The following is a 15,761-nucleotide window of genomic DNA, read 5'->3' on the forward strand; positions in this document are numbered from 1 at the left end:
TTTTTATCAAAATTAGACAGAAGTTATGAAAATTAAGCATAACAGAGTAACTGTAGCATAAATAAAATGTGATTAGTGATTGTTGTTTAGGTAGGTAAACATAGATAAGTGAGAAATTTTGATTTCACTACCACTAGAAAAGCGCCATCTTTTGGAAAGCAATAGTTCTTGTGGTGTCCTATTAACAAAATCTTAACATTTCGTACAATATAACAGGCACTGGAGAATTCAAAAAAACCTGCTCGCTACCCAAGTAACAATTTGGGTTTTATTACACTCTTATGGTGGCATTTAAGACCAAAATTGGTCTTGAGGACCACCATAAGAGTACAACCAAACTCACATTGTTACTTGGGTATTGTGCCTTGCAGTAATTTTACGAGTCCTATGCAAATCCATATTTTAATAATAATAATCCTGTACCTACCAAATACATTGACAAAATGCTTGTCAAGCAAGGAGGGGTACAATGTGGAGGCAATGACGATAAACTGGATGGTTCAAATTGCCAAATTGCAAACGTGTGTGGGACACGCAGAAATTCCCACGCTAATAATTTTCTCGTGAGGCTCCAAAAAGGTGGGATCTCCGCAATATGCAACGTCACACACACTAACTGTTGAACATATAATTACATTCTGTCCGCAGTTTGAGGGACCACGACGCACCTATAACATTTCAATAATCGTGAGGGAGGCATTGAGCGATGATCCAGTAGCAGAAACGACGATACTATTGTTCCTGAAAGATTGCAGTTTCTTCGACCTAATTTAAACTGAATGCTTCAGCAGAAACAAAATTGTAGTCTATTACCTTTCACAAAGAGGCGAACCAGCCGCAGGCTGAAAACCTCTATCTTAAAGATTAAAAAAATGTATCTATCAAACCACAAGTCCGATCATCATAAAATTTGGAAGTTAACATTTCGGAAGGCTCCTCTTTCATTTGCAATCAATTTCCTTCAAATATAAATAAATTTTGTTCTTGCCCCAGACAAACAGACATAACTCTTGGAATAAAAGTCAACAAAAATCATCGTCATTCATATTTTACCTGAACACTAGCACCATCTATGAACGACATTCGCAAATATCACATTATAACAGAAGTATCCCTCGAATAAGCAAGTATTTTATGTGGGGCATTCCCCTTCATATGTTAAATAACGCCACTATGACAAATACGAAGACACTCTCAAGTCCCAACCAACAATTAACTTCAATTGACTGTTACAGCATGCGTAGAATGGAACAGTGAGTGTTATGTCTGTTTGTCTGTGATACAACGTAACTTCAATATAACATGACGAAAATAAAAATAAAGTTGCTTTATATCTAGGTATTACTGTGCTGACATATTAGCAAATTGTCATGTCGAGGAAGCATAACAAGAGTTTTATGGTAGTTATAATCGAAGGCAAAACTTCAAAATCTAAACGAAAGCTGCGTAAAACCGCGAGATTTCTTGTTTTCCCCAAGTGCTCCGAATGCAAACCTCTAATGCAACTTCTTAGGTAAATATTAGTGATTTTCTCGATGTAATCTAGTTATTCACAACTTTTGCCGCTTGCGGAAGTGACCTTACAATTTGACTCTATCTTTTGGGTCACCAAAAGACAGATGGAATGTGAGAAAAAAATTAATTAGCAACTGTAGTGAAGTAGCTTGGATCGGTTATGAAGCGACCAGTTTGGAATGGTACTTCCGACAACCCAAGCGAGAAAGAACTAGCAGCAAGCAGAGAGAATGAGCAAGAGAGAAAGTTAGAGTATCAAATACAATCTGTCAGCGCCCCGGATTGGTATTTGCAACAAATATTGCCAACAGACCGATTCTTCATTTAAGGGGTTAGAGAAAAATCCCTGTTTACTTTCACTTTCGCTGTCGAAGTCCCCCACGTTAACTGGCATTGATTTTATCGTCCATGCGTCGGTAATCTGATTCCATCGCAACTGTTATTATGCATATTAGACACGTCAACCTGCAGCAACTTGGAGGCTCTCTGCCGATCAGGAGTCCCCGCAGTACGCAACTTTGGCAGAAAATGTTGCGTCTGAGTATCGCCGCTCGTAGCAATCAAACGATCAACACGCGACTTCATCTAACAGCACTGGCACCAATCTCGGCAGTGCGGATTTCAGTTTACCCGGAGGGTCGGCCTAATGCAGCTACTGATCAAACCGATCGATCACTTGAGCGTAAGTATAGGCATCCCAGACGGTCTTTCGCCTGCTGTCAAGGTCCGTAATCCAAGCAGGGCAAAATGCATGGAAGAGTAGAGTGATATAATAAGTAATGACCGTTGTCCAAACAAATCAAACAGAAGGCAGGCTTTCTCCCTTATCGCGGATAGGGGCACCTAGTGCTGGATGCAGCTGCTCGATCAAGCTTGCGCAAACTATCAGCTCTTTCGGTCGGGATCTTAAACGGTAACTCAGGGTGCCTGATTTTATGGTTCCACCCGGCAAGGGTGGTGTAGCAAGCCCGTAGGTCTATTTGTGCCTCTGCTTTGCGTCGATAACTTAATTCTTTAGTATCTCGATAAGAGTCGTAACGGTATGCGGAGAAAATCGATTGATTGATTTTGACTTTTTTTTTTGGATACAAACCTTGCTAATGCCAACAGATTCATCGATTTTTTTCAATTCAGTTTATGGCTCGCCTTATACAAGGTGGTTGGTATTTCAATCTCACTGTGTCTATTGATCGATCTGATGTTTCATCACAAAGTTTATGAATTTTTGCCAACCATAAGCACCGAAATATTTGTATACTACCGAAATACTATGATCAATTGATAACAGTTCGTCCATTGTGACAGTTTCACTAATAAAATTACTGTTGCATTACTACATTACTGCATTGAATAATGAAGTAATTAACCTTGACGAATTGCAATTTTATTATGTCCAACAATTTCGTTTTTCTACTCGTATCGTTAAATGGTAATTAAACGCTATTAAGCCAATTGACAATGAACAGTAACAGCTACTTTAAATCATTCTACTTGACTTTCTTTCCATTTTACTAAAACATCTGAGCCAACGGGTGTAACTTTTAGTTCATTTATTGAATATCTACATACCTAGTGAAGTACCACTGCTTTAATTTAATACATATAATGTCGTCATCGATGAAGATTAATATTTTTCATAATAACGGTTTGTTTAATTCGTATTTCTTTACCTCTTTGAAGTTAATTCTAAACAGTCATCAATCAGTTGTAATGGCTGGTCGTAGATTTAACAGGAGCTGCATTAAAAATTAATCACACTAATTAATTCGAAGTAGAATCAACTGATATATGTACAAAACGGAACAGAAGTAAGTATTAATAAAACATTGAACTTTAGTATCGATTAAGTTTCACTTGTCGGACATCAAACGGAGTGACGATGCAACGATCAGGGTTGCAAATGAGTTGTAGTAATACGGGAGGCGTGTAACATCAAGATAAAAATGCTGCCGTTTCAACGGATTCGCTATTCAATGTTTAAGCGTTTCTTGGCGTTGGAAAACCAAAGAGAAAAGTGCAGTTTGTCTTTTTCTTTATTAATCGCTCTGCAAAGATAGTTGGTTCAGTAGGTTCAAGCGATGATTAACTTTTAACTTAATGACTATTTTTATTTGCTATTTTCTTTGCTTGGGTACATTTACGCAAGGGGTTACTATACTGAAAAGTATGCTTAATCCGGTCACGCTCAATCAGACTCCTATCCAACAAGGAAAGATAAATCTGATGTTAGCTGCATCGCTTTCGAATAGAAGAAAGAGAGCTGTTTTTTCGCAGGCAGCCGTGACATACGGCGTATTGCCTTGACCTTACCCGGGAGGAGGTGTAGATAGTGTCACCAGGCCACTAGAAGACTAGCATAAAACGGTACATTTACTCTTGCACGGTGAATGTTAGCTGCTTTCCAGTGCGGGATTCGAACCGGTTCGGCGGTTTAATATCCAGTATAGCGCAGATGGCGATCGCTAGACCGACTGCCATGAACGATGTTATAAACAGACCTGACCATATCGGAGCCGTTGTGAATCCGATGCAGTCCCAAGCGCTGCCGAATTTAGTGCTTCCCTCCAGTGCAGGTTGAACCTAGATAAAAAACGAAAATTGATGATAGCTACGATTGCATGGGTAAAAAAATACATTTCATTAAAACATTTAAGCATATAATAAAGCTGGCTTTATTAAGAATCGGAACAAAGTTTCGCTCATATGGTGGCGCTCTTGGTGGACGCATTTGGAAGTTCTTGGTGCCCACGTGTGGGAAATTTTGTTAGTTTTATCTATGTATTTTTAACATTCCGCAAAACGACTGTATTTTGTAAACAAACAACATGGAAGCCGAAAGAAGAGCTAAAATTGTGCACAGATATTTGGAAAATCCATTGTGGCCTGTATCTAGGCTAGCTAAATCGCTGAAATTGCCCAAAAATACCACAAGGCACGTTATCAAACGGTATAAGGAAACATTGACGACGATTCGGAAGCCTCAAGGAGTCATCGGAGTGACACTGCCGACCGGAAACTGCGTGGTAAGATTTTGAAGACCATCAAGAGGAATCCCAATCTGTCGAACCGTGATTTGACCAGAAAATTCGGTTCTGCCCATGGTACTGTGAGGAGAATTCCACTCCGGGAAGGAATTAAGTCGTATCGAGCTAGAAAACAGCCAAACCGAACCATAAAACAGATTAGTGTGGCCAAAATCCGTGCTCGAAAGCTATACGACCGGGTGCTAGCCAAGTTCGACGGGTGTCTTTTGATGGACGATGAAACCTATGTCAAGGGTGACTTCGGGCAAATGCCTGGTCAAAAATTTTACTTGGCAACAGCTCGGGGGATGTTCCAAGCAAATTTAAATTTGTTTTTGCCGACAAATTTGCAAGAAAATTTGAAGAAATGATTTGACAGAGCATTTGCTGCTGTGGCAGAAAAACGAAAGTTTTCGTTACAAATAAGACAATGACGTCGGAACTGTACCAAAAGGAGTGTCTCCGAAAACGAATTTTGCCGTTCTTCGATCCCGCCACCATCTCGTGATGTTTTGGCCAGATTTGGTAAGCTGTCATTACAGCAAAGTCGTTCAAGAATGATACGCAGAGAAAGGGGTCCAGATTGTTCCGAAAGTCCTTAACCCACCCAATTGCCCCAGTTCCGCCCTATTGAGAAAAACTGGGAAATCATGAAGAGGAGACACAAGGCAAAGGAAAAAGGTGTCAAAGACATCAATCAGATGAAGACCTGGTGCAATAAGATAAGATAAGATAAGAGCCAAAACGATGGACGAAGAAAGAGTGCGCCGCCTAATGAGCCATATAACAGGAAAAGTTCGAGAATTCCTTCGAAACCGTGACGAATAATTTTATCCGTATTTTTGTGTAACAAAAGATCTTGAATTCAATAATAAATAACTGAAATACACGCAATTATTTTTGTTCCAATACTATCTGAAGCAAGCTTTAAAGTCGTATTTTGGAAAATATAAAAGTTAAACAATGCGCCATAATGTATGATGTAAATGATAAAACAAATAAAGTTAATTACTAGTGACTTGATTTTGCTCCACATAGATAATTCTCTCCTGTTCTACAGCCCGTTACTTGTTTTTTCTCTTTTACTTGTATTTGACTCTGTACGTGGTCAAGACGTTACTCTTTTTTTTTTGGAAAGTTAGGAAGTTTCTGGTGCGAAATATGATAAAATTGGATGAACTAGAACATTCCGATATGTAGACCAAAAATATTTTGAATTGTGCAATAGCAAATCTAAAGTCAGTTGGTTTTACTTGAATTTTATTAAAGTTTTATTGCGGTACCTCAGGTTTTATTATGGTATTGCGTGATACCAAGACAATACGCGTCCAAACACAATTATAGCTACCTAGAAAACTATTAATAAAGCAAATTTATTGTGGTTGCTCATACTACCACGTTAAAACTTGTTGGCTGCACCACGTCCCTTATAAACTTATCATAAGTGTGGCGTAGCAATACAAAATGGCGCACCAATCAAAATTGATCTTTTCGCGGTTTCATGTCAAACCGCAAGAAATCTGTTAGTTTTATAGAACGGGAACACCCTGACCAAACAGATTTAATGCTGCTATTATGAAAATATTAAAGTTTAAAACCAAAATCATTTTTTTATGCGAGGCCATATTCCACAATTTAGTTTTAGCTCGCAAACAAAAATTCATCAAAGTAAAGTGCTTTGCAGAAAAAAAGTTATTATTAATCCTTTTCCTGTCATACGAAGCAACTAAAATGATTTTGCTAGAAATTGAAATTGACTAACTGAATACCGTGAACGTACCATATTCTGCGCAGTTAAGACATTTTTATGTTTCTTCCGCTATTCTAAGTATTCTAGATTTAAATTAACAACGTGGATAGCAGCAACGTGTAGTGCTACGGTCTATAATATCTGACAAAAAATATGGGAATTATAAGTCGACCAACAATTGAGTATATTTTTCGTTTTGTAAATTTATCCACGGTGCCTAATTCTGCGCACTTTCTTGCCCATGTTCCTAATTCTGCACATGTTTGCTCCTAATTCTGCGCACCCAAAAAGTGAAAATAAATACTTCTGCCATGCTGTTTATGTCTTTATACGCTGAAAGCACACCAAAAAATCCGGCATTAGCCATTACCATAATTAAATCCATGATCCGGCCTCCTTGTGCTGTCCGGGTGGCAAAGGAATATTGTTATCATTTTGATTGCCTCATTTTATTCTCGAAAACGAAGGACGAATTGACTCAGGGTTTCTGCATACTGAACATTACACTGTAGACTAATACTTTAGAAAGTTTTCATATAGAAACCACTTCCCCACTCTCTGACAGTGACATGAGGTTAAACAAAAAATAAAATAGAAGACATGGTTTCATGAATTGGCGCTCGTAGGTTCGGACCCCGAGACACAGCACATGGAATCAATGCAAGTTAAAGATTGTACTTGAATTTTCATGCCTCTATACCTCAGCCATTTAGGTGAGGTTGCGTATTCTTTCGCGATTTCTTCGTAGGATACATTACTGCGCAGAATTTGGAACATGAATAAAAAATCTGTGCCTAAATCTGCGCATTATTACATCGCATTTATCTAAGGAAAGCAATGCATGCAATCACTCCTTTTGTCTAAAACATGACTAAAACTAATTATTCTTTTTAATTATACTGAGTAATTTGATCATTGCAAAGAATTTCGATCATTAATTTGTTAATTTTCTAGAAGGACAATCTAAGCGTTGGTGCTAACGACAATGTTTTATGCCATATTAAATACTTTCAGTTTCACGTTAAATTATTTCGCTCTCAAATATTAGGGCCCGTTTGTGAATAATGGCGTAATATACAACAGACTTTTATAAAAAAATAACGCAATGATCATAGTTATGCACAATGTTAAAAAATACTTAAATATAAAGAAAAATGCGCAGAATTAGGAGCTGCGCAGAATTAGGAGCGGTCACGGTATATTTATTTTGTTACAACAACCAGTTTCGAAAATTGCAAAATTCCATATGCGCGTTGATTTTATCCACCTATCATATCAATATGCACGATAAAATTGAATGCGCATAAGCTGCAAACGAACTATGATTACTCAAAATTATGATTCGATGGAAATTCATGAAAACTTAATTTTTTCTTACGCTATTTCTTTCAAATAATCTAGCAGCTGGATTTCTGGCAGCAGGTACATTCGGAGCTGGTTTTAGTTTAATTTTTTGAATCATTATTTCTGGTAGTATGTACACACTTAAAAAAAAGTGCCGAAGTCAGCAAAATTTTGCGAGATTTGGACAGCCGAGCGTTCGGTAAAATTTTTTATGATGCCAAACGTTAGTAAAGATCCGTAAACGTCGATTTGCAGAACTGAAATTTTTACCGAACGCTCGGCTGTCCAAATCTCGGCAAATTTTGCTGAATTTTTTAAGTGTGTACCATCGCGATTTTCTTTCGAAAAGTTATTTATCGTTCGTTTATATTTAAACTTTTAACACGTTTTCTCACGGGTTTTGCGGTCAAGGGATAACATTTTTGTTGTATAATAGCTTATCAAGCACTTGTTCCACGGGAATTAGCTGTACAATAGTTTAATAAACAATTATACAACATAAATGTTACTTGTGCATGTGAACGATAACGGTCGGTGAGTTTCGCTTTCGTTCAAGTTCTTCCATATTGGAAAAGTGCTGTTTAAAGAATATGCTGCTAAAATTTTTTTGTAAGAGCTGAAAGTGTAGTTAAAGATATTCATTATAACGGTGACTCCGTTTACAAATAGTAAAACCCAAAATAGTAAAACTTTTTTCTGGCAGTAGACTTCCCTTAAAGTAGAGCTGTGCACTTAACTTGATTTGGTGGCACATTTAATGGACTTAAGAGTCAGTAGTACATCCGTGAAGATACCGATTTTGGCATGCCTATATGTTTGTTTCGATAACTGCAGAAAACGAAGGTCGAGTTTGCAGCCATTCAGGAAGTGCGATGGCGAAGACGGGAGAACGCGAATTGCGCGAAGTAGATCCTATTGTGGGGACGACATTCAAGTAGGGTACGGGTGGGTATTTCCAGCCCATTAAGCGGTAGCCTGAACAATATTCAGGAACTACGTTGAAACTATATTTATTCGAGACAAGATTTTTATACCAGTTGATAGAATAATATTTACTGAATATCGGCGTGTATTTTGGTCCTAATAAAACGCTACTGAATTTGAGTTATAGTCGCGAGAAATGATGAAGTCGCTGCGGCTAAATTGAGCCCATTTTCTATAGTGGTGTCTGTGTTTTTTAAATCCGACAGGCCGAAATAGCTAGCACAGCGATTAAATGCTTTTCAAAAACAGATCAAAAGAGACAAGAAAAGAGAAACCGAAAAATAACTCCTCGCTATTGCCTACATTCCGGGCTCATTGAAGACTCCGGAGACTTGGTTTTGCAGTGACAACAGCTTGCTGCTGGCGCTAGTGTATCACTGAATCGGTCATATACACTAGCGCCAGTTGTCACTCAAATACCAGATATGTCAGCACATATATTGGTAGTAGTGCAAGTAACGCACCATACGCTGGAATTAAAAACAAAATGCTGCTAACGGCTAGTGAATGAAAATTGATTTATATTTACATATCAGAGGGGAGTTTTTGTGTTCTTCCGTGATAAAAAGAAGTAGAATTGTTCTGTGATAGCATATTCACAGCTGTTTAGTTTCTAGAATAAGTAAACGTGATCATAATTGTGTGTTTTCCAAACCATCACCAAGAGCGGATACGCGTAAGCGATTGCTGCTAGTTTTTTCAGCCTGGTTACGTGCTAGTGGAAAAACAGTGGTTTTGATGTTTATTGAATAAAATTAAGCAAACTACTTACATTTTTATGAAAATAGTTATAACACATTAAAGCCTATGAGTGCTACATTCGTTTCAGTATTGTTATATAGCGGCAAAGTTTCTATTTGGGAAAGTGTAGCCAAAAAAGGTAATGTATGCCGAAATTAGTAGCGTGATGGGAATACCCTCCCGTACCCTATCACATCTATAAAATAGATTATGGAGTCGGATTACATGGAAAACAAAGGAAGTGTATCATTAGGTGGAGGCCCATCAATGACCGTCTATGCGTGTTGAGGATTAAGGGCAAATTCTTGAAATACAGTCTGATAAATATGTAGGGTATTGTCGTTATCGTTGGGCCACTGTTATAGTCGGGCCATCACGAGTTTACAGTTTTAGTAACTCATGATATCTATGATACAACCATTGTAAAACTTCTTGCTGTGATAGCTAACTTTCAACAATATTGTGAGTTTCAATCGTGTATTCAAAATACCAGTACTAAATTCAGAGACTAAATCTTACAAAACAAGTTTTCCAGACGCAATGAACTTTTCTTCAAGAAACGATTCATGAAATGCAATTATCGAGATAAATTTTGAAAATGTATGAAGTGTGTTGTGCTGCACACGAAGACTATAGAAAAATCGCCTCCAGTAAGATTTTTGGGAAGGCTAAGGCGAAATACTGGAAAAGCGCTATTTGTAAAGGTCGGGCCACTTGAGTAGTCATGGTTGGGCCACCATAATTTTAAGCGTAGAAGCGCAATAATCGCTAGAGAATGTCTGTCACGTAAAATGTGATAAACTAAAGCAAAATTAATATGATAAAAACCTAGATTTTTGTTGTTTTTTCATTGTAGTTGTACACTTCGAAAAAGGCGATTGTAGCAATATTAATTTAACAAGATCGCCAAAATTTCGCAAAAATGCAATTAAAAATAGGGTGTTTGTACCTATATGAGCCGTTGTTTACGAAATTCATTCTTTTCATGTCTCTATACAGAATTTCAATACGTATGTCTTAGATTTTCTGCGGTGGCCCAACTTGGACAACATGGCCCGACTATGACAACATTTTTTGTCTTCAAGTAAATGGCTATGACTTTTTTATTTTTCAAGCAATCAGTTCAAAACTTTCCGAAAATATAGCTTATTCTTAGACCTTTGCAACAATGTATTTAGATTTTCCAAAACTCCTTTTGAAACGAAGGTTATGGGCGAATTCCAAAACGTGGCCCAACCACGACGACACTCCCCTACGCACCGACGAACGACAAACCCGATGACGTAAAAGAAGAGTTCTATGATCTACTCGACAGGACATATGGAGAGCGCTCAAGATATGACATAAAGCTAGTCATCGGGGATACAAATACACAGGCCGGACGTGAAGAGTTCTTTCGCACCGTTATTGGTAGAGAAAACCTCCATCCTACCACAAACGATAATGGCCTGAGCCTAATCAAGTTCGCTGCAGCCAGAGGAATGGCTATCTGTAGTATCTATTTTGCACGATGGAACATTCGGAAGCACAACTGGAAACACCCTAATGGAGAGGCCTGTTCGGCCAATCCAATCAGATCGGCCACGTTCTGATTTATGGCCGGCTTTTTTTTTATGTCGTAGACGTGCGATCCTTCCGGGGATCAAACGTCGACTCGGACCACTATCTCGTAGTAAGCAAGATCCGCGCCTGGTTGTCCAATGTAGTCAAATTATAACCAACGAGAAAGATACGACTGGATATTTGGCGGTTATTAGCGGAAGGAGTTGCTGCAGAGTACTTTCGGAAGACTGATGAGCGGATCGGTGAACAACTTGGAGAGAACCTGAACGAACAGTGGAGGCACATCCGCGACGCGATCAGTAGGGGTACCTGGGGTAATAAGCACCGTCGAGGCAAAATGCACCCCATTCGTTCCTAAGCTAACACACATTTTAAAAACAAAAAAATAATTCAGCCAGTTAAATCGATGTTTGCTTTGACTGCTGTGTCAATTTGGTCGTTTAATCTGACAAGGAAACGTAAATAATAACAAAAATATGGTTTTTATAAATAACCTATAACTTTTTGCTTCGTTTTGTTAACGCTTTTTAACTGCGCTTTTAACTTAATATTGTCAAATCGCCGGTAAATGTTATAATTCGAATAATTATGGTTACCCCAGGCTACCCTAGTACAGCACGAGAAATGTTGGGTACTACTGCTGCTGCAGCCACTGCCAGTGGTTTGACGCAGAGTACCAACGAGCGACTGATGATAAGAATCCAGCCAGAAGTCATATAGTGGCTGCAACTGTGTCGCACCAGAGCAAAGAGAGAACCAAGATGCTAGAGCTGCCGAAAGAGACTTCACAGTCGTCAGAAACGCCAGCACTGGGATCGTGTTCTTGCGCAGGTAGAATTCATTCGAGAGGCACGATACGAGAAGCTTCTTCAAAAGGATCAACGGAGTCGGGAATCGGACCGTGCCAACTTCTGTTATGTGCAACAACAAGAAGAGGAAGCTGATTACTGAAAGATCGGAGGTGGCTAGGTGTTGGAAACATTGCATTTCGATGCGTTGTAAAATGCTGAACAAGATGGAGCGGTCAACAGAAATAGGGTAAAGATTGAGGATTATGGACAAGCTGTGGATCTACCAACTCTGAACGAAAAGCAGAAAAGCAGCGAGAGAGCTAAAAACGCAAAGCAGCTGGAAAGGACGCCCCGAGCTTTTGGAAGTTGGGAGCGAACGGCTGTAATGTGCAATCCATCAGGTTATACTAAAGGAATAGACTGAGGAGGAACTACTAAAATTTTTTCCCGCATCCTGTTCTATAGACTAAGGCCGTTTCAGGAAACCTTTGTTGGCGAACTCCAGTGCGGTTTTCGAGAGGAACGCTCCACGGCGGTAAACGGCTTGGTAATGCGTACCATCGGTGCTTTGTGCACTGGGCATAAAATAGACCCCACAGTGGTTCACAGCCTCTTACCTAGCAACTCCTACCCCAACCTCCTCGTGGTACCAGCCGGGATACGAGCAACCTCGGTGGAGATCGGGTAACCAACGGAAACCAAGGTCGTATGCTGACAGGGGAGGAGGGCTCATTCGAGCTACGTTGGCCCTTCGGCGATACTGTGGGGTTGGTTGCGGGCTTTGCAAGCCTGAACCACTAAAAAAACCAAAGCAATGGACTCCGTAAGTAATAATAATAACTCTAATCGGAACAATCGGCAAAGACCCAGGCGACGAAAACGGACTAACGATTGGAAATTAGGAACATGGAACTGTCGGTCTCTAAATTTCCTCGGAAGTACCCACGTGCTTTCTAAAGAAGTGAAGAGCCGCAAGTTCGACATCGTAGCGCTGCAGGAGGTATGCTGGAAAGGAACGATGGTACGTACGTATAGAGATGGTCATACCATCTACCAGAGCTACGGCAATACACACGAGCTGGGCACAGCTTTTATAGTGATGGGCGAGATGCAGAAGCGGGTGATCGGGTGGTGGCCGATCAACCCCCGAATGTGCAGATTAAGAATCAAGGGCCGATTCTTCAATATAAACATAATTAACGTGCACAGCCCTCACCTCGGAAGTGCCGATGATGACAAAGACGAATTCTACGCGCAGTTGGAGCGTGAATACGACCGCTGCCCAAGACATGATGTCAAAATTATCATCGGGGACTGTAATGCTCAGGTTGGTCAGAAGGAGGAATTCAAACCGGTGATTGGACGGTTCAGCGCTCACCCGCAAACGAACGAAAACGGCCTAAGACTTGTCGACTTCGCCGCCTCCAAGAACATGGCCATACGTAGTACCTTCTTCCAGCATAACCTTTACCATCGCTACACCTGGAGATCACCCAACCAGATAGAATCACAAATCGACCACGTTTTGGTAGATGGTCGGCACTTTTCAGACATTATCGACGTCAGAACCTATCCGGGCGCTAACGTTGATTCGAATCACTACCTAGTGATGGTAAGGATACGTTAAACACTATCTGTTGTGAACAACATACGATACCGCCGCCCGCCACGGTATAATCTAGCGCGACTGAAGCAACCGAAGGTCGCCGAAAACTACGCGTTATCTCTCGAAACCGCGCTGCCGGAAGAGGGTGAGCTGGATGAAGCCCCTCTTGAAGACTGTTGGAGTACCTTGAAAACAGCCATTAACAGCGTAGCGGAGAACGTCCTAGGCAGTGTGGCACCGAATCGACATAACGAATGGTTTGACGAGGAATGCCAGCAGATATTGGATGAGAAGAACGCAGCGCTGGTACAAATGCTGCGTAGAGCCACCCGTCAGAATGTGGAGCGATACAAACAGAAGCGGAGGCAGCAAACCCGACTCTTCAAGGAAAAGAAGCGCCACCAAGAGGAGAAGGAGTGCGAAGAACTCGAACAGCTGTACCGCTTTCACGACACACGGAAGTTCTATCAGAGACTCAACGAATCTCGCAAAGGCTTCGTGCCGCGGGCCGAAATGTGCAGAGATAAAGATGGAGGTATCTTGACTGATGACCGTGCGGTGATCGAAAGGTGGAAGCAACACTACGATGAACACTTGAATGGCGTGCAGGCGAAAGACCATGATAGCGGAGGAAGTGACCACATTGGCGCAGCAAGCGACGAAGATGTGCCACCCCCATCGATAAGGGAAGTTAAAGAAGCCATCCAGCGGCTGAAGAACAACAAAGCAGCGGGAAAGGATGGCATTGGAGCGGAACTTATTAAAATGGGCCCGGACTAGTTGGCCGGCTGTCTGCATCAATTGATTGTCAAGATTTGGGATACGGAACGACTAACGGAGGAGTGGAAAGACGGGGTTATCTGCCCTATCTACAAGAAAGGTGATAAGTTGGATTGTGAGAACTACCGAGCCATCACTATCCTGAATGCCGCCTACAAAGTGATGTCCCAAGTCCTCTTTCGTCGACTATTGCCAATAGCCAATAGATTTGTGGGAAGTTATCAGGCCGGCTTCACGGAGGGTCGGTCTACAACAGACCAAATCTTCACCCTGCGGCAGATCCTCCAGAAGTGCCGCGAATTCCGAGTCCCCACGCACCACCTGTTCATCGATTTCAAAGCCGCATATGATAGCGTAAACCGACAAGAGCTATGGAAAATTTTGGACGAAAACGGCTTTCCGGGTAAGCTTACTAGACTTATCATGGCTACGATGGATGGGATCCAGTGCTGTGTGAGAATCTCGGGTGGATTGTCGGACCCATTCGAAACTCGCAGGGGACTTCGACAAGGAGATGGTCTTTCCTGCCTGCTATTCAACATTGCGCTTGAAGGTGTTATAAGGCGAGCGGCGATCGAAATGCGGGGCACGATCTTCAATAAATCCAGTCAATTTATCTGCTTTGCTGACGACGTGGACGCTGTCAGCAGAACATTTGAGGCGGTGGAAGATCAGTACACCAGACTGAAACGCGAAGCAAAGAAGATTGGATTGCAGATAAATACGTCTAAAACGAAGTATATGCTGGCGGGCGGGACCGAGCGCGACAGGGCTCGCTTGGGCAGCACCGTGGTAATCGACGGGGATGAGTTCGAGGTAGTCGACGAGTTCGTATACCTTGGCTCGCTGGCAACAGAGGACAACAATACCAGCCGTGAGATTAAAAGACGTATTATCAGCGGAAGTCGGGCCTACTACGGACTCCACAAACACTTGCGGTCGAACAATTTGAGCCCCCGTATAAAGTGCACACTGTACAAAACGCTAATTAGACCGGTTGTCCTCTACGGGCACGAAACGTGGACATTGATAGAAGAGGACCTACGAGCACTCGGAGTTTTCGAACGGCGGGTGCTAAGAACCATCTTTGGCGGAGTGCAAGAGAACGGTGTATGGAGGCGAAGAATGAACCACGAGCTCGCGCGTCTCTACGGCGAACCAAGTATTCAGAAAGTGGTTAAAGCTGGACGGATACGTTGGGCAGGACATGTTGCTAGAATGCCGGACAACTATCCTGCAAAAATGGTTTTCGCATCAAATCCTATAGGAACAAGACGAAGAGGGGCACATCGAGCGAGGTGGCAAGACCAGGTGGAGCGAGATCTGGTGAGCACCGGGTGCCCGCGGAACTGGAGATCAGTTGCCATGGACCGAAACAGATGGAGAAATTATACTGCGCAGGCCTTGTCATAAGACGTTAGGCCAATTAAGTAAGTAAGTAAGCTCCACGGCGGACCAAATGTCCACCTTACAACAAATGGTTGATAAATTCCGAGAATTCAACTTGCAGGCCCATCATTCGTTTAGAGACCACAAGGTGGCGTACGATTCAGTGAAACGAAATGAGCTGTGGCAGATTATACTTAAACATGGTTTTCCAACAAAACTGACTAGGTTGATGCTCATGATGGTTCAAAATCAGGCGTCAGGATAGCGGGTGAGAC

At 41.3% G+C, this 15,761-nt stretch overlaps 1 protein-coding gene across 1 annotated transcript in view; it reads right to left on the reverse strand.

Annotated features, from left to right (window-relative positions):
* Positions 1–3,885: 3,885 nt before the first annotated feature.
* LOC128745709 (uncharacterized) overlaps positions 3,886–15,761 on the reverse strand; it is a 37,630-nt gene continuing 25,754 nt past the window's right edge. The window contains exon 5 of the mRNA XM_053842788.1: positions 3,886–4,095. Coding sequence (XP_053698763.1) covers positions 3,886–4,095 — 210 coding nt within the window. The remainder of the gene's footprint in view (positions 4,096–15,761) is intronic.

The sequence above is a fragment of the Sabethes cyaneus genome, chromosome 1 (assembly GCF_943734655.1).
Source record: "Sabethes cyaneus chromosome 1, idSabCyanKW18_F2, whole genome shotgun sequence".
NCBI classification, from domain to species: domain Eukaryota; kingdom Metazoa; phylum Arthropoda; class Insecta; order Diptera; family Culicidae; genus Sabethes; species Sabethes cyaneus.